Source organism: Furipterus horrens, unplaced genomic scaffold (assembly GCF_987537825.1).
Source record: "Furipterus horrens unplaced genomic scaffold, mFurHor1.1.pri manual_scaffold_10, whole genome shotgun sequence".
Lineage (NCBI taxonomy): Eukaryota > Metazoa > Chordata > Mammalia > Chiroptera > Furipteridae > Furipterus > Furipterus horrens.
Genome location: NW_028327180.1, coordinates 91,075,294 through 91,095,407, shown reverse-complemented (window position 1 = coordinate 91,095,407; position 20,114 = coordinate 91,075,294). Strand labels below are relative to the sequence as shown.

The window sequence follows — 20,114 nt, the reverse complement described above, 5'->3', positions numbered from 1 at the left end:
ATTCACTGTGTTCTAAGAATAACTTCAGGGACTTCACATACATTCTCCCACTTAATTCTTAAAACACTGATATTCCTATAAGTATCCCTTTTTTACTTACTTGTGCCAGAATAATATATGTAGTCTGTCTTTATGATTCCAAACACAAATGGATTTGAAGGAAAACAATGCTACTCACCAAAAGTCACTTTAGGTTGTCAAACCAAAATGTTAAACTATTATGCCACAAGCCTTTGAAACAGGAATTGGGGCCAGAGACTCTGCCACTGTACATTTATCAAAAAGTAGGATCAACGAAAATAAATGGTTCCTCAAACTAATTTTTCCCTTAGGACAATAAATTAGTTTATGCCTGAGCTCAATAAAAGTATGGCACCTTCAGCAGGAAGTTAATAACGTTCAAATTTCATAAGCCTGCCATTGCAGATAGCAATGATTTGATTTCCCCATGCTGAGGAATAAAGCAAAGCTCACAGTTTAACTTAATGGGTGTGATCAGCTACCTCACTTACACCATTCCGGGCTTTGAAAGCAATGCACACTGCAGGGGCAAAGCACGCATGTGAGCCAGGTCATTTCATAGGGTTCCTCTAGGGACTGCCAAGGGTGGGCGTGGGTAGAAAGGGTAGGAGCAGGCATGTGAGGTGAGTGCGTATCACCAGAGGTTATAGGGGACTCAATCTGATATGGAGAAGGAGGCACTGTCTGCGTTGTCTGGATGACTGGGCGCTCTTGAGAGACACTGTGGTGTTTGTTCAGTGACTGGGAGCACCAGAGCACAGAACCTGTTGGGAAGGGTGCTCTCTGCACAGGTGTGTATAGACGATTGTGTATACGCAAATACAGCAGAGTTAGGGCAGGGCAGTCAATTCCTCAGTATCACCTTTCATAGAGGATTGTCCTACTTATAATGACTTCCTTATCTCACACCTAGTTCATTTTATTTTATATTAGGATAACAGCTGTTGGCAAGTGTGTTTATTTAACTCGGTCCATCATTATCAGAACTCTATATTCCAATGTGTCAAATGCAAACTTCTTATTTTATTAGCAATTACCAATGACCCATATTAAATAAATGCGGGGGTTTTTATTAGCTAAGATGAATTTTACTGTGAGAATCAGAATATTTAAACTAAATTGGCAGGCACTGGCATATATAATTATAAAGCCCAAGTCTTGTTTTGTGTATCGTTAGCCCGAATACTTTGAAATAGATATCTATGGCCACAGAATGGGACTATATTTATTATTTTAGTCTAATTTTATGTCTCACCACTAGTATCAAAGATGGAATTGGCTTCTTGACTTCTCAAAAAAGCATGTGGGCTTCACAAATAACAAATTACAATTGGGATAATGAAGAAGGTAAGGAGGGAAAACGTGGAGGTGGAAACCTCAACATTCACTGGGGTCAAGGGGTGTAAACACGAAAAAAACATCCGTGTCAGGTCATCTTCTAGGACTGTCCCTGAAGTCTATTTTCTGTGGGTTAGCCCATTTATTGTAGTTTTGTCACTGTTGAAATAAAAACGGGAGAATGGGGAGCAGCTAGGACTCAAACATTGCTGGAAGGATGACATTTGGGCATTATCTGCTAATGATGGGCATGATTGCCATCAATATTTATGTCCTATTAAGTTCACCCCAGGGGAGGTGGGTGGAGCAGGGGAGTGCAAAGGGGTTAAAATGGGACAACTTTAATAGAAAAACAATGAAAAAAAATCACCCCGTGTTACTGTTCCCCAAATTTGAGGATACCTAGCCCTGGTTCTCAAGACAATTTTAAGCACCACATAGGAATATCATTAAGAGACATGAAAACACATAATTAGACGTTTTTTTTCCTTTTAAATTTTTTTAGCACATCCAATTATGTTAAGGACAAGGTTTCTTTTTATTTGTAATTTGTCTTTAAGCACACTTTCCAATTTGCTAATCTAATTTCTGAGGAAAACAACATCATGCTCAGAACTTCTCGTAGAAAACAATATGTAATTACAACATGATAGCATTATGCTGGTTTCATTGTATTTACTTTGTAGTTGTCTTCTGTTAGAAAATGTAAAACTGATTTTACAGATTTTATTATTTTTATTAAGTGTATTAAATCCAGCAATTATATTTTTAAAAATATTTGCTTTATGATAACAAGTAAAAAGAAAATAGCCAGGTGTCCCTTAGATGTGGCAAAAACTGTGAAGGCGGCCGAATTTGGGGAAAAATTTCTTATAGGATTTAGATTTCTTGCTCCTTCAGTTAGTCAGCATGTATTATAGACTCTTCTGCAGATGGAAAGAAGTGCAAACTGCAGTGTTGATATCAAAACACCGCTTATCTGTTTGAGGAGACAAATATCTGAACAGGTAGAAAAATGCAGCACCTAACAAAACAAGGCAGTACTAAACAAAACAGTGTCACATGTTAGAATATGACTAATCGCCATCTACCACCATGTACACCTTGATGTTAAGGTTATTTCGACCAGTGTGTTTCTGTATTCACTTCCAAACTTCAGTTTCTGAGGTAAGAATATTTCTCTCTAGAACACAAAACATTTTGAAGAACTGAAAGCTTTTGGCTCCCTCTTCTAGCAAATAGAAGGTAATATATATAAACATGCAAAATAGTTCACTTATTTATAAGGAGGCCACAGATGGATGTACGAATCTCTATGTACTTTCTCGTGACCCATGAACAAAAGGTGAAACTATCCCAGATTTAGGAAAGGTTGAAGGTCACTGAGAGCCAGGAAATGAAAATGAAGGCTGATTCTATGGCATGAAGTAGCTACATATCTCCAGATATATATTCGCATGTATCAAAATGAAACATATTCAGAAGTTATTGAAAATGAGTAATATGTTAGGTATAGGCTTAATCTTAAACAAAATTGCAAAATTGTTCTCCAATTTTTGTTCCCATTCACAATGTATGAAAGTTCCAGTTGCTCCGCATCCTTACCAACACTTGGTCTTGCCAGTATTATTTTCATTTTGCTCATTCTGATAGGTATATAGTGGTATCATATTATGGTTTTACTTTGCATTTACCTAATGGCAAATGATGTTGAACATCTTTTAATGTGCTTATTAACACCTCAGTAACTTAGATGAATCTAAAGGCACTGTGCTGTATCAACTATATGATTCTACTTATATGATATTCTGGAAAAAACTAGTGATAAGTCACATACCAGCTGTTGCCAGAATCAAGGGTAGGAGAGGGTGACTACAAATGGGTGGCAGGAGGGAACTATTTTGGGGGAGATAGACTTGTTCAGTATCTTGACTTGGGATAGTGAATTACAAGAATTCACATGTGTATTAAAATTCACACAACTGTACACCAATAAAGGTCAATCTTGCTCTATGCAAACTTAAAAATAAAACAAAAAAACAAAGCTATTATGCTGTAATCACCTAATTTGAAAATATTCTTTGACATGAGATTTTTGTGAAAATTTCTGATATTAAAGTATGAGGTAATCGAGTCTCAAGTTTTTGAAATCTTCTGGTAAGAAAGAAAATGGTACTGTGGTTTCTTTTCAATTTGGTACATAGATTTTGTATCTTTTTCAGGCTTTAGATGGGATATTACTGTCTCTGGCTCTGCTACACACAGTTTAAGTTTAACAGCTATTTAGGAATAAGAAATAAATGTACTTTTGTTAATTCTATGAGAATCTGTTAAAATTTTAAAAATAGTGTTCCAGGTAATTACTCCCAAATCATATTGAAATTTAGTAACCTTCTTTGTCATTTCTTAGATGCAAAGTATTACACTTTATAAAAAGATATCTATTAAAATATTAGCTAAATATATTGTGATAATTTTATAACACTGCCATAAAGTAATTAGTATGCTTTAAAGAATTGACATAGTAGCAGAATCAATAATGAATTCATGATCCTGATAAAATTTTGTAACAAGGTATATATATATAACTATATATAAAACTAAAAAATTGTGATACTGTAACAACATAATCAATAAAATATACTTAAAAAAGATATATAACTATATAAAACCATATATATGTAGCACTATACATAACTCTAAAGAAGCTAAAAGTCAGCCATTAAGTTAATTGCCAAGCAATTGAATATAGGTAGGTAAATTGCAACTCTCACCATTTCCCAAATGACAGAGGCGCACTTCTTCCTTAGAAAAAAAACAAAACTGATGGTATGTTATATGAAGTATTTCTCATGATCCAAAATTCTCACAGGAACACGATTCAAATTCTTCACTATGGCTGCAAAGTCTTGCAATAGGAAGCAGCTTTCTGCCTCCCAAACCCTATATGCTGATTTCTTCATTCTTAATCACTGTCTTACTGCCATCTGGGCCCTTTTTTCCTTCCTTCTTCAAACCAGGTTCCCACTCCGCTCAGGGTCCTTGCACTTGGGTTACCAATGATGCGAAAGCTCTTCCCTTCCATCTTCTCGCGGCTGAATGCTTTCATCCCCTTACAGTCTCAAATTGTTATTCGTTACTCAACAGTCTCTCCCGATCATCTATCTAAAGTAAATTATTTCTTGATTTTCTCCATGACTCCACACTTTTTAAGTTATTTCTTCAACATTTATCACATTCCCCAGTTTATTTGTTTTCTGTCTGCCTGCCTCCACACTTCCAGGTCTAAGGAGATTAAGAAGATGTCCGTTTTTCTCACTGTTTTATCTCTCGTACAGCACAAAACAAGAATTAGGAATTTAATAAATATTTATGGCAGGAAGGTCAGAAGCATGAAAAAATAAGTTTGTCCACTTTGCATTTATTTTTATTTACATTCAACATAGCAATTCAGAGCTCAATAAGAGTCTAATGATAACCCCTGTTAGCCCATTTCAAGGGGAAAAGATCAAAATCATAAATTTGTGGGTTATAAAAAAAATGGTGTAGTGTAAAATGTGTCTCTGGTTGTACAACCTACTTAAATCAGAGGTAATAAGTGAAACAAATCAATACAAAGGTAGAACACTGTTGGTAAGTAAAAGTAGGGTTACAATATATATTATATTACTATAATACAGTATTAAGTCTTTTAAAAGCATGTCTTTATTCTAGAATATAAATTCCACAAGAATAAAGAATATGTTTGCCTTGTTCAATGCTGCATCTTCAGTATCAGGTATAGGGCCAGGAACATAGTGGATAGGAATTAAACAAAATGTGACTCACAGAATAAATCGGAATAAAGCAGGCCACTATTCAGATCAACTAAATCAGAGTGTGTAACCCCTATCTCCAACCTTCTGCTTTATGTACATATGCATTTTAATGATTGATTTCATCAATACTTAAGCATCTATTAAGAATCTGCTTGGGAGATTACTTAGAGTCTGAAGTCAAAGAGAATGAAATTGAATGAGGAAATCTCTCCCTCACCATGTGATTCTCTGAAGAGTTTACTTTGACGCTTATTCATCAGAGAAATTGATCTGCAAAATGCAAATGGAAGCAGATCTACAAAAAGGAACCCCTGTCATGGACTTTGGAAACTGTTAATGGCCTGCTGACCACAAGAGTACCTGGAATATCATAGTCACTGTGAAGGCTGTTTCAAGCAATATTTGAATGCCAACATATCCTTGCTTTTATGGCATTGAGTTTATTTTATTTGCTGTTATTTTGTTATACGAAAGAGTTTAGGTGAAGAGACCTGTGGTAGCACTGGAAAAATTTAATATATTCAATCACTTATTGAATATTTTTTATTCTTTCAAAAATATTAGCTTAGTTAAACTTATTCACTGTGATCTCTCCTTTTAAACCACAAATAGAAAAGATTTATAATAAAAATACTTGCAGATCTTAAAACACCTCTCAGGTGAAAATTCTGTATTAAAGAATAAAATATCTAAAAGAAAATGAAAGAAGGGCAAAAAGCCCTGAAAAGGGTACGTAGAAAGGAGGCAGGAAATAAGACTGATGTTGATAGGGATCTAATGAAACACAGTGTGGTAGTCCACTTGGGTCTGGTGGAGGGCGGGAGCTGGGGCCCGAGATGCTGTCAGGGATCAGATCAGGAAGGACCATACTGAGTGATCATATGCCCAGTTTGCCTGGGAAAGTTCCAGTTGGCACCTGTGGTTCTGACATAATTATTCATAATTATGCCCTCTTTCCCTATAAAAAGGCCTCCATTTCGCACAATAAATATATGGCCATGTATGTTGTCTAGGTAAGACTATTGGACCTTATGGGAGAAAGGGGAGTTACGGCAAAGCTTTAAGCATATTTATATTTTAGGAATTCATTCTGAAGTAAAATTGTCTTTGCAGATGACAATATTATATATAAATACCATAGAGAATCTACAAAAACTATTAGAATTAATTACTAGAATATTACAGGATATGCATTAATATAGAAAATAAATGCTTTACTATATAATGATAAACATTTGAAAAAAAATATTAAAATAGAATAAAAGACATAAAATACTTAAGAATAAACTTAAGGGAAATGTGCAAGATGTCAACATTGAAATAAACTGTAAGTCAGTGAGAAGAATTAAAAGAAATCAAAACAAATGGAAAGATAAGCCGTGTTTATAAATTGAAAGACTTAAGATTGTCAAAAATGTCAGTACTTTCTAAATTGATCTATGCATTCAAAACCATTCCAATAAAGATACAATGGAACATTTTTGTTTTGTTTTGGTATAAATTGGGAAATTTTCTAAAACATATAAGGAAATGAAAGATTTAAAATAGACAAATTGGTTTTACAAAAGAAGAACACATATGATTGTGTTTTATATTTCTTAACCAATTTTAAGATTTACCATAAAACTGCAAAGATTAAAGTCACATAGCGCTGACATAAGCATAGACAAGTAGATCATTTGAACAGAATTAAAATGTCAGAAACAGACCTAGACATATATATGCCAATAACATTTTGACCAAGTTACCGAGGAATGTCAATGGGAAAAGAATAATCATTTCAAAAAATGGGGTTAAAACAATTGGATAAATGTAGGAGGGGGATGAGTATCAACTTCTAACATATATTAAATAATAATAATAATAATAATTTAAAATGGATCATAGAACTACATGAAAAAGCTGTAACTACAAAGCTTCTAAAAATATTTTTAACTCCCCTAAGCCTTGGCAGACTTAGGGGAGTTAGTGAATACAGAAAAAAATACTAATCATAATAAAAACAACAAGTTTTGCTTTATAATATGTAAATAATCAACCCAAAATGGAAAAAAAAATATTTTACTACATGTATCTGACATGGGTTTTTACTTAAAATTCATAAAGTACTTCAAGTCTATAATAAAATAAAATACAATAAAACAAAACCAAAAACCTCATAGATGCAGTTTTAGTCCCACTATAATGGCTAAAATGCCAAAGACTCTGGAGCTTTTAATTAAATATCTAAGAGTTACAGATTTGTGTTCATGTGCATGAGGGTAGGACACCTTGCTTTTAGAATGGTAATTATTTCATAGGAACTAAATACTCACTTGCTTATTCTAATAGAGTAAGATGAAGGAAATAGTTAAATAGATTTTAGAAAGCAGTTGGTAATTTATTAGCATATAATTACTATGATCTATACTCTTACCAAAGATTACAATAGATCAATATTGAAGAATCACTGAGGCACTAAAGTCTTGTTCTGTATGTATTTTTTTGGTCATACACAATGTGTTTTGCACTTAATTTTAAAGAGCTTCAAAATATTCACTGTGTTTTTGATGTAATTACATCCAAGTTTTCAAGCCCTCTTCTTGAAATTAATTGAAGCTCACAACTGGTATGTGTATTCAAGGAGGTTATGTTTGGCTTCCCCCGCCCCACCCCCACTATTTGACTGTACTTGACTACTTATATTGGGTTGACAATGGCTCAGAGAAGGTGAATCAATTGCAGGTAATGGTGAGAAAATATACCTTTATCATGAATGTAACCTGAAAAGCTACAGGATAGGGAGTAAGTAGAATAAAAACCCATCAACTGGCCATTGATTTGTAAATTTTGCCTATGTTAAAATAATTTCATATATGACCATTATTTATTTAATCGTGTTTATTGCTTTATTTAATTGTGTTTAGTATGATCTTTGTTTATTATATAGCTTTTTTAATATACTAAAAATTAGTTTTCAGGATATTTTGAAAAATTTACACTACTCTTAAAAAAAAAACAAACATTTACTTTTAAGTAAAAATCTCTCCAACTGAGGGCAACAAATTCAGGATAACTATTATGGCCAAGAAAATGTTGGAATATTAATATCAAACCAATTGGATGATTGTATATCAGTTTCAACTGAATTGTTGATCTTAATTTCTCTGTCCTTTGCTTTCACTGTGCTAGAGAGCTGTTGTGTTCTCTCATTGCACCATGTGACTTCTTTGTGTGGCATTTACCTGAGTTAAAGTTTAATAATTATTTGTACACTTCTTTGACTACTGCTATCCCATGAGATTTCAAGTCCACAATGACAGACATCAGGTCTTCTGCTGCCCTATAATTATATGCCCAGTTCCTAGCACAGGCCTAGCTGAGGCACGATACCTAAACATTCTTTGTGTCTGGCATAGTTTTGCTCAATTATGTATTTCAAAGGTGTTTTAAAAAGCAATGTAAAAAAAAAAAAAAAGGACTGATAGCCTTCAACAAATAACATAAATAAGAGTCAGGCCTTTCTTTCTTTCTACTATGATTACCCTGACAAGGTACATTCAGTTCATTGTGGCCATTTTATTTAAATATGTCCAAATAAAGTACAGAACTCTGTTTATATTTGTCTCAGTACATAAATTTCGGTGGTACAACTAAACAAGTTTGTGGCAAGGTTTCAATGATTACAAAAAATCTTTGCTTAAAAAGAATTGCTTATTTTTCCCCCTATCATGTTATTTGGTATTCTTTATGAATGGGTGGTGAGTGTACTATCAGTACTACTTATTTAGTATTTACATGGCACTTTCTCCATAGAGTTATACAATGAGTTTTATAATGACATAGAATTACTACCATATTTTGGACTCATATCATAATACTATAGAGATTAATATGATTTGAAGTTAAATTTTATTTTTACCCTAATGTGTAACTTAAGGAACTTTTTATTTCCTTTCAAAGGACATTTATTCTCTAGAATAAGAAAGAAATGAATAGCAAATAACACTCCCACTTAAGCAAACTGAAGAGGCCTTTTATATCTTGGAACAATCCAATTATTTTCTTACTTTTAGAAAGAAGAAGGGTGACTGTACTTGTGTTCTGTGGCATAGAGCCTAAAAGGAGGCCAGGGAAGGCTAAATCCTGCTTTGCAGATAATATTCAAGGAACTGTGGGTGAGTGCTTTAGACTCTTTGTATCTTGTTTTTTTATAGCTTTTCGAAGGATAGCATATCTTCATTTAACTCACAAGGGTATAGAGAGAATAAGAACATGCACTCAAACATTCTCAGAGAAACTTAAAGCCCCAGTTTCTAGAAATTATATCTTCTTATTCCTCTAGAAATTAAACTTGATATTAAGTTATCATTTGCCAAAGTTATCAAAGAAGTTGCACATATAATTGAGGTGATTAAAAATATCAGCCCTATATATCTACATATTAAAGTATAAATATCCAGCTATTAAACTAGTAATATTATTTCTATTTTAGTATTCATATAGTTGCCTTGAATTTGTCTTTCACTTTTCTAAGAATTTTTGTAGGAAAACTGCAGCAGATTGTTCTGCCTATTTTCTCAGTGGAAGGGCAAGATCTCTTCTTTGAACATGGAATGACATGCAGAAGCTAAATTCCTGGGTAATGACTGAATGGCAGATTAAGCTGTATTTATATACAGAGACATAACCATTAAGAAAATTATTTTCTAAGCATAATTTTGATCCAGAGTCTAAATAATGCCATTTAACATGCTTTTAAACTCATAAAACAACCATATAGTGGATTATTTTTAAGCATTTCTGCTTAGAGCTTTCACGAAAAGTAAGAAGATAAATTTAAGATTGGTGCGATTGATGGTGATTGAGGATCTCAAAACATGCTACTATATAGATTATTTTAATTTGTTCAGTGGGCTCATTGGAAGTAAGGTATCTGTCCTAGATTCTACTGTCTGAGGATAGAATCAAATAATTATAAAATTAACTTTGATAAATGTAGATAGCCTAGGCTAGTTAACTACTCTAGTGAGAAAACAGTATTGATGGGGTGAAACTGGTCAAAACTTACAGAAAATCATTAGTGACACATCTAAAATATAACTAGTCCTATGATCATTTGTGTATATATATTTGTTAAATATTTTTTGAAAGACAACTCCAAATCATCTTCTATTTATGCAAAAGAACAGGAAGAATATTTAGAAAAGGACAGACTGAAGTAAGAGTGGCCCAAGAGAGAAAACAAGGAGGTCACAGGCCCTCTGAGGCCCTGCTGGAGGAGAAGTACTGGGTATGGGAGTGGTGGGGGCCACTGTTGACAGGTCAGGGGTGGGACTTCCAGTGACCTTGCTGATCACTATTTTGGGGGATGCAGTTAGTGCTGCTGCCTTGCGTGAGAGCTGCCTCCTGGTTCCTGGAGGGCACCCACTAAGGGACACAGGACAGGGAGAGCAGGATGGGATACACACAGACACACAAACACACACATACACTATTATATATGTATATATGTTTATTTATTATTATACATCCATATCTATATACACACACACTACTTTATGACTTCATATTTTATGGAGTATATCTTCTATACTTCTAATTATCTATTGCTTTTAAGCAGGTCATTTAATCTCTCTATAATCTTGATTTCCCAATCTGTCAAATGTGTTTGACAATAACTACTTCACATATTTTAATTAAATTTATATATTATATAATAATTCATTAGTATATATTTATACATTGGAAATATATGCTTTATATATTAACTAAAATAAACTGTATATATTAATATTTATATTCAAATTTTGGTTCAGTGTACATGCATGCATGATACAGGTAGATCTGAAAGTCTGAAATTGATATTATGTTGTGACTATTTAGTTTCTGCTGTGGGGGTTCAGAACAAGTCACCCTAATAAGTGCTTCTGTAGTATATGGATTATTCTGAGCTAAAGGAAACTGAGCTCAACAGAAATTTCTGTACCTCCCTTTGTCTCCAACTACCTAGAATAAGTTGAATCAGAGGTCTTGCCCATAATCAGAAATTATCAAAGATAATCTTTTGTGATCTATCTATACAGCAGGGCAAACTCTCAGTCACTGAAGTTCTGCTCTTCTTGTCATCCTACAGTGACACTGTGAAGCCCCAGGGGCATTATCTCATCCTTGGTTCAGAATACCATATATAGCACATTCCCCCCCTTCGAGCTCTGAAGCTCTTGTGTATATGGGGCTGCCATGTGCATGTATGTAATTAAATTTGGTCATTTTCTCTTCTTAGTTTGTCTCATGCACACTTAATGATTAGGCTAGCCGAAAGAACCTAGGAGAGTAGGAGAAAACTTCACTGCCCACACTAACTTTGAAGATGCCACATAGACCTCCTATGCGGAGGGATGAATTTTTCTCTTTACATGTATCTGAATAGTTTATCATTATCTGGAATGCCTGTCCCAACTGAAATCCTGAATTTTTAAGCAGTTAAATTGTGCTGACACACCCACAGTGGTCAAACAGTTCCTGAACTGTGTTCATTATAACTTTTAATCAATCTTCTGTGGTCTGTGAATTTGGCAGACGTACTTTGGAGAACCATGTAGGGGAGAAAAAATATTTTCTCTCTAACTTTCTAGGTTCTTGGCTGCAATAAAAAGCAACTTAACAGGAGAGAAACAAACAGGAGTTTGATAATGTGTATAACCTCCTATTTACCTGGAAAATTACCAGGAAAACTGAGTACCTCCCTTGAATGCCCAATCCAACACCTTAAATACCATGTCCAGCTAAAAACAAAAGTGATATTGGGGAGAAGACAGGTATGGGAGGCTCTCAGGCAAAACACAGTGAACTGAAGATATGGTTATTATGAAGACTTAAGGCCCTGCCTTCTCCACTGATGAGAGTTTCTACCGATTTACTAGTCATTCTTCCCTACCGGTTCCTGGGAGGGAGACACCCTTACAAATGGAGATTCCCCTTGGAAATGTAAATTTCCCTTCCAACAGGGTAACTTCTATTGGCTTTGTCTGCTCTTTTTTTAAAAAATAATCAGCCTAAAATAGTCTTTATGCCAAAGACATATTTTGGGATGGCCAATTCTTCTCCCTTTCAACTACAATTATATGTAGTAATTCCAGTAAAGCCTAGTTGTACTTGAACTGTGGAAAGTCTGTCTTGGAATGGCTAGGAAACTGTAACAGTGAGAAATAACCACAACTTCAGTAATGTAATATTTATAACAAAGAAAAAGCCTCTAAATTTAGTCTTAACTTCATTTCGATTTGAGCAGAAATCCTTGCATGAAGCATGTTTTAAAAGAGAGACTTCAATCATTAAATATTCTGTAGTTCAATTATTTTGAGATTAGCTCTTAGCTCTTCTAAACTGTGTCAAACATATCAAGCAGACACGTAACTAATTATTTAAATTAAAAACCAATTTTTTAAATTCCTGCCTATGATTCAGATGTTTTGTCTAGAGGGTGGTAGGCATCTGACTTCTGGAAAAAGTTTAGTGATATTTTTAGGTAGATGTTTGCCTCAGTGTAGACTGTTCGCAATATTATATCTACAACTAAGCAATTGGATATGTGGAGGAAACAATTTTTTTTCTAAATAAAACCAGGTAGAGCATTAGGAAAAAATTAGCTTGTCTGTAGAGATTAATTCTTTAAACAAACAGGGTTATAACAAAGAGTCATAACTTTCCCTTACATGCATGGTCATAGCCTGTAAAAGTTAAAAACTTTGAAATAAAAGTAGTTATGGGGTAAAAAGTTCAGTATCTCATGAGAAAAGTTACCTGAAGTATCTCTGTTTAGGCTACAGATAAGAACAAGAAATATTTACACATTTTTAAATCAATGTATTTTTTTAAATTAAGTGTTAAGCACTTCAAAGTAAGGGTTAGATTATCACAAATTTCATTTAATTCACATCTGTTCAATTTATCCTTGAAAATTAATTCTTTATCACTCAAAGTATACTATAAAATCTTATTTTAGAAAAAATTAAAGCATCTTTACTTCTGGCACTTAGTCCTATTTAGTCTAACTAATTTTCTGATGTATATCTCTTTCTTCCTAAGCTATTTTTATCTGAGATGGAATGTAATTACATCAAAAGAGTTTATTAAATTAGGAAATTTGTTTTAAAACCTATATGTATGAATATTCCACATGGATTGTATATACTTTAAAAATACAATTACATACAGGTGCATACATACCTTTAATGAGAGAGATTTCTATTTTTCAATTAATGTTTTCTCATATATGAGGTGGGTTTATTAATATTCTTTATAGCTATTCCTCACCCTTTATGGTTTTTATGATACACTCAGTGCTTTATATACAAACACAAAATTATGAGGTAAAATTAACTAATTGTGCTCAGCTGGTTAGTAAAGTAGCAATAGTCAAAGCACCTGTAAACATTAAATAAGGTGATGAATAAACTTTGGACATTAGCAAGGCATATACCACTTTTCTTCAATGTGCAGTCTAGAGTATTGGTTGAAAATGAACATTCCTGGGATCCACCCCAGACATACTGATTCAGAATCTTCCAGTGTATGGTCCAGGAATCTCCATTTTAGCAACTTCTCCAGGTGATGCTATGACAGCACTGTATACAAGATAAGTGACAGTTTAGATAATTTTGAACTTTAGAAATTAACTCTTTCACACATAAGCGATATTAGCTATTAATATCTTCACTTCGGTGCTTCCTATTTCTCTTTGTTCTGCTTTCTTGTAAATACAACCTAATGAGTTTAATCAGTTTATGAGGGGGAAAACTTCTTTGGAGTTATATAAGTGAAAAAGTCAATTAAACTTTTTAAAATTTTTCTCTTCAACTTTCTACTGTCACTGTTTACCCCTAAGCCTCTTTTAGGTTGTCTCCTAGGATTCCACATTTTTTCCTATAACTTATGGTCCTTCTTTAGGATCAAGTTCAGATCGAAGCTTCTAGTTCCATCCAGCCTGATTCAGCCATTCAAATAGCTTTTCTAAATGGGATTGCAACAACTCTGATCACATTCTCTACACCAAACAACAATGAGTTGTTTCTGTCATTACTGAGAAGATGTGAAAGTCTTCTTACTGGAGAGTTTACATGACACATAACTCCCATCATTTAGAGCTATTTAAAATGCTCATCGAGGCTACTATGTGAAGAATTGAAAATTAAAATGTATTTCTAAGTTTTACTTTTTATTTGATATTGGAAAGAAAAAAGTGGGACTCCTGCAAAAAGTAAGACATCTACGATATGATACTATTATGAAAAATAGTAAAATTACACATTTTGGGGTCAAAATGACACCATTAGGATAAAATACATAAGAATGCCCTCATCTATTTAGTTATAAAATTGTTTACTAAGATGGATGTCAGGTGAGTAGGAAGGAAAGAATATTTCCCTATGTCTTACCTAAATTTTAATCCACAGGTTTCATAAATGGTAGGACTATAAGAATGATATTTTCTGTCCATAAGCAACTATCAACTCTCTAATATCTGAAACAAATTAAGAACTACACACAACATTAGACAGAAAAACATGTCTGCAAATTTTGAATAGAAAAACATTTTTCCAGGATTCCACTAAAATGTATTTGCACATAAACTATTTCTAGTTAAAGGACCTCTCCTCTTCTAAGAAAGCTATTTAATCTTATATTCTTAATGAAAATGCACTCTATGTTTATAGTGAAGCAGGAAAGTATGAAAAATGCTGGAAGAAGTAAGTAGACCCTCTCTCTGCTTAGAAAATCTAAGAGAGCCTTTCACTCTTTTTTTTTTTTTTTTTTTTTTTGCCTGGGTTTCTTTTTTATCAGAAATCTGCATCTACCATTACCTCCCTTGAAGAATGAAGGATCAGAGTAGTTAACTAGTTCTTTTTAATAAAATAAAATATCTATTTAACCCCCATCCCCTTTATCTCCCTTTGTTACAACTACTACATAAGAGTATTAACTCCCATAAAAATCTCAGGGCAATAGCTTGATATATCTTATAGTTAGTTTTTCTTTTCTGGTAGGAATGTTAGAATTACCCTAAATATAAAGCTTTATTTCAAAATGACAGTAGAGGAAAGTTAAAATAATGTAGATAGTAGATCTCTAACCTGCCTTTGGTTCTTGCTGGAAGTCCTGAGGTGCGTGTTGGGGGTGGGGATGTTTAGGTGGGTGGATAAATGGTGAACTATAGTTGGAGGAATATTTCTCTGATACTTTTGGTGCAAGCAAGTTCAAAGAACTTCAGGTCACACACCTGCTCAGGGGGTTGGGAATCCATCCCCCCCTTCCCATCTTTCCTACTCAGTGAAGCAAGGCTCTAAGGCATTAAAACATACTTCACAAATTTGGCATCACATCCCCCTGGTTCAGCATGTTTTTCAACCCTGAATCAAGGCCAACTCTTTTCAAGACATATATTCCTCCATGCATTCAGCAACTAGGTTCTCTAGCCCATGCCCAAGAGTCCCCCTCCTATCTCAAGGAGGGTGTAGGGGTAATCAGAATAGGGTCCCTGGATGTCATTAGTGCTCCTTGGCTCTGTTGACCTTCTGTCTGCACTCTATGGACGTCCTGTGTAAATTTAAGGGTGTCCTATGGGGTTAGACAAGCCTCTTTCCGTTTGGCCCTAAGCGGGACTGCTGTCCCTGGTGCTGAACAGTGTTTGCCCATCAGGAAGCCTGCTGCCAGGTCAACGGGCAGCATAGAAAACCTGGTTGACTGATCTTAAGAATGCCAACGTGCAGGCGCAAGCAATACTCTGATTGATGTATAAGAACAGAACCCCTCCCCCCAAAGAGACATGTCCCGGGGGTGCGCCGGGACCTCATTTGCAGTTTTCTCCTCCAGACCCCCACCTCGAACGCCTCCAACATGGCCTCAAACGCCCGCGTGTATCAGCAAAGCCCACCTAGACATCATTTTGCAGTAATACCAAAACGCTACTCCTCAAACACAAAGTCTTTATGATGTTAGTCTTTTCACTCCAAAACCAAACAAATCGATGGAATAAATTAACAAATAAAGGAAAGTGACCTTCTTTCCTTCCCTCTTTTCCCTTTCGGCACATTCACATTCCCCTAAATTACAAAGCCCCAAAGCCTAGAAGACTGTTTTACATCTGGGTGGTCTCCATAGAGCCACATCCCTCCCCCTTCCCCCACCTCTCTGGAACAAAACGAACCCCAAAACAGCACATCTTACCTTGGGTAGAGCGTTAGCAGGAGCAGGATCCACACTGTCATTTTCTGTGAAAATACAGGAGTCCTGTAGACGGAGCTTCCCGTGCTCCATGTATTTGGCAAACTCATCGCTTCCCCCCCCACCCCCCCCTGCTTCTTGCCTCTCGGTTGCAGAAGAATCCCTCCCCTTTGTATTATTATTATGCTTACAATCTGACGGTGGCTCCCCCCACCTACGTCTAGTAGGTCCCGTCACTGGGGGAGATGTATCGCTACCAGCTTCAGAAATTAATATTCAGGGAGCAGGAATAAGATCAGCACACAGGCTTGCAGATACCATCAAAGCGTCAGCTCAGGGAGCAGCTTCCAAGTCTGGGGGAATAATATAATTGAGGCCGGGGGAGGGTACAGGGAGAGACGCACAGAGACCAGGGGGAGAGAAAGGCAAAGGCAAGCACACTGGTGGTTTACACACTCATGCCCCTCACGCTTACACATTCACACATACTCCCCAGGTCCGTCATTGTAGGTTCGTTTGTTTACTTTGCTTTAATTTCTTTTCTTTTCTTTTAGAGGGGGGCAGGGCTGTGTGCCTGTGTGTGTTTAAAAGAAAGAGAAAAATCACGAGAATCTCTGCGTGATAACTGTGAGGTCAAAGTGGAAGTGATGCACGCTGCAGCAGCACGAATTAACACATGCGTGGTGCCTCTCCAGTGCTTTTTAACCCTTCACGGCACACACAAGCATGCAAGGACCGGCTTTCATCCTGAAAGCCAGGAGATGCTTTAGCAAGCGTATAAACTCTACACCAATGGCAGGAGGTTTATCTCTTCCGATCTGCCAAGAAGACGTATTTCAAATCATGCAGTCTTAGAAATCACGATTATGTGGTGGGGGGAGGGAGAGCGGAGAGCAGGGGAGGAATGACTATTTCTCTGTAAAACCGTCCTGTTTGAAAACAGACTTGATGGACTTTCAATTTGACTGAAGGGAGAAAACATTGATAGATTTAAAAGACAGGAAGAAATTCTCTGCTCCCTGGGGATGCACGCCTCCCTGTTCTGCTGTCCACATGTAAGGATACAAACTAGTTGAAGGTTGAAGAATGTAATTGCATGGAGATAGCTGCTGAGTAAAGACTATAAACCACAGAACCAAAGGGGGCTTTTAGAAGGGAAGTTGGACAAAGGAAGAGAGTCAAGAGGACATTTAACAATATAAAGGGATTTTTATTTACTGTGCAGGGTTGACATTTTTTTTTTTCTTTATTTCTGCTTCATGACAACCCTGAAAATTTCTGGGGTAAATGAGTGGTGGTAGCATGCTCCCTTCTTGCATGGAATGTTACCATGGATACATGGGAGACATCCCTCTCTTTCAACCTTGTTCATGCATCACAGAGGAAACTCCATTCACTGATCAAGGGGAAAAAAAGTGGGGGAGTGTTTCCAGGTTCCTATAGACTCAAGACCATAGCAAAGATGTTCATACAGAGACACAGGTGAAGAGAATGGATGGAACCCCTTCCTAGAACACAGCAGGCAGTTATATCAAAACCATCACCTTTTCTACATGGACTAAGTCTTCCAGGGAGGAGTCAGGAGGCATCGGAATAGAACCTCAGACGAATATGCCCATTCTCCATCTCTGACCCTAAAATGTACCCAAGGAAAGCAGAGAATTACTGGTGGCTTCCTCTCGTGACATATTCTGATTGGTAGCAAAAAAAAAAAAAAAAGGCCTAAAAGACATACCTGGACACCTGCATGACTTTGAATTCTACCTCAGACAGTTATTTTACGGGATCAGGGAAAAATCCATTTAAAGCAACAACAACATTCACTGCTGTAGTCAGTTGACTTCTTCCTGTTATGATTGAATTGGAGGTAAAGCAAATGGAAACCTCTTCCTTTGTAATTTTCTTGTTCCTTGCTGCACTGTGAGAAGCTTTAGTCCTCTGTATATTTACAATATTTTAAAACAAAAATACCTAGGTGGCTTATAGTTGTATATTTGTATTCAGAGAAGATATTTGATCATATTTTTGTAGGCCAAAGTTTATATACTCACATGCCCACAAAGACCACGGAAGTGAGATAAACTATAGAAACGGGGTGGTTGTGAATAAGTAAAGTGATTCGCTTATTTGCTGAGATTCCCTACTGTGCACCCACTGATCATATAAACATCAAGACAATTTTTCCTTTTAGTCCTTAAACTATTTAAAGTAGAATGTCTTAGCTGAGGCCGGGGTGGCTGAGTGAACTAAGTGCTCACCCAGGAACCCTAAAGTAGAATGTCTTTATTTGCTCACTGCATTATGGGTTTGATTGGTTTATATTGACTGCTGTTTTCTAATGTGTCTTATATGCTGTACTTTGTATATCTCTTTTTTTTTTACCATGTATCAAACATGTTATATATTATCGACATTCTGATTTTCAATACTCCTCTGAAGAATGTCAATATTTGTTCTAACAAGGGTTGAGTCATTGACAAATCACCTTAATCTTGTGAAGGATTAGTTTTATACTGCTCTCAGGTTAGTTTCAGTTTTGCCCTAGGCTTCCCGCAAATTTTCAGTTCTAAAACAGAGAAAGGTTATTATGGTCCTCCTAGGGTGTTAAAGGAAATTCTGAAGTATGTATCAAAACTGTCTGGTAGGACTCACACTCCAAACTCATTATCTATGCAAGGAGTGGCATCTGAAATGTTGGCTCAGCTTTTTGAGTATTTCAGTTTTGCTTCCTTCGGGAGCTTCTTCTTGTCCTTCCTTTTTCCACCCCAAAAGAAACATCTAAGGGAAGTTTGCACGTAATCTTGGCGTTTTACCTCTTTGTTATTACTTTGTTTCTATGATTCCCCACCCACCCCCACACCCCAATTTGAGCTTCTCTGGCAGGTCCATGCTCTCATAAAACCCAAACCAGTCAGATGGCCGCCTTCTGCTGATCCTAGGCATCCTGCACTGCTGGTATTGAGGGTGCTATGGGGCTGTGGGAGATTTCCAGGAAAGTTTCAGGCAGACAGGGAAAAAAATTGGTCCTTCTTTACATGTCCTCATGGGAAAGCTACAAAATCTTAGATCTCATCCAATTCAGTTTTCTTTTTCTATGGCCAGATCTTTATCACTTTTTGGCATGCTTTTGGTAACTTTCTAGTACTTTAGTTATTTAATATTCCATCCATTAGTTATATTTTTTATCTGCAGAATAGATTACTTCATAACTACCAAACCAGAACCTAAGTAATATATTTTAATTTCCCAAATGATAAAAGATTTGGTATCAACAACCAAACTCTTCAAATTTGTGACCCTCATAATTCACTTCCGGGCACAGTAATAATGCTGCTGCTGCTGCTGCTGATGCTGCTGCTGCTGCTGCAGTTCCAAATTAAAATAAATTTAAAAACTACTTTTTCCCCCTGAGAAAAATAACCTGCTAAAAAATTCTCCAATATATTGATAATGACTAGTTGAATAAGAGGATACAAGTGGTAGTTTTCTTCTTTCTAATTTTTCATATTTTAAAAATCTTAATGTAAATGAATATATACACATATATTATTTAGAATGAAAATATAAACATCATATCTATCAAATCATGGTAATTTAAATGTTTTATAAACATATCTTATTAAAATTGGGCAAGAATAAATATAGTTATAAGTATATGAAACACAGACTTTATTGCTATACTATTATTTTTAATTATTGTATTATTTTCCATACAGAAAACTGTAAATCTAC

The 20,114-nt window shown here is 35.5% G+C and overlaps 1 protein-coding gene across 2 annotated transcripts in view; it reads right to left on the bottom strand.

The window, feature by feature from the left end:
- The window catches only part of GABRG2 (gamma-aminobutyric acid type A receptor subunit gamma2), a 73,996-nt gene extending 57,504 nt beyond the window's left edge, over positions 1 to 16,492 (bottom strand). For both annotated transcript variants that reach the window (XM_090288541.1, XM_090288542.1), the window contains exon 1: positions 16,386 to 16,492. In XM_090288541.1, the coding sequence (XP_090144667.1) occupies positions 16,386 to 16,492 (107 nt within the window). The remainder of the gene's footprint in view (positions 1 to 16,385) is intronic.
- Positions 16,493 to 20,114: the final 3,622 nt, after the last annotated feature.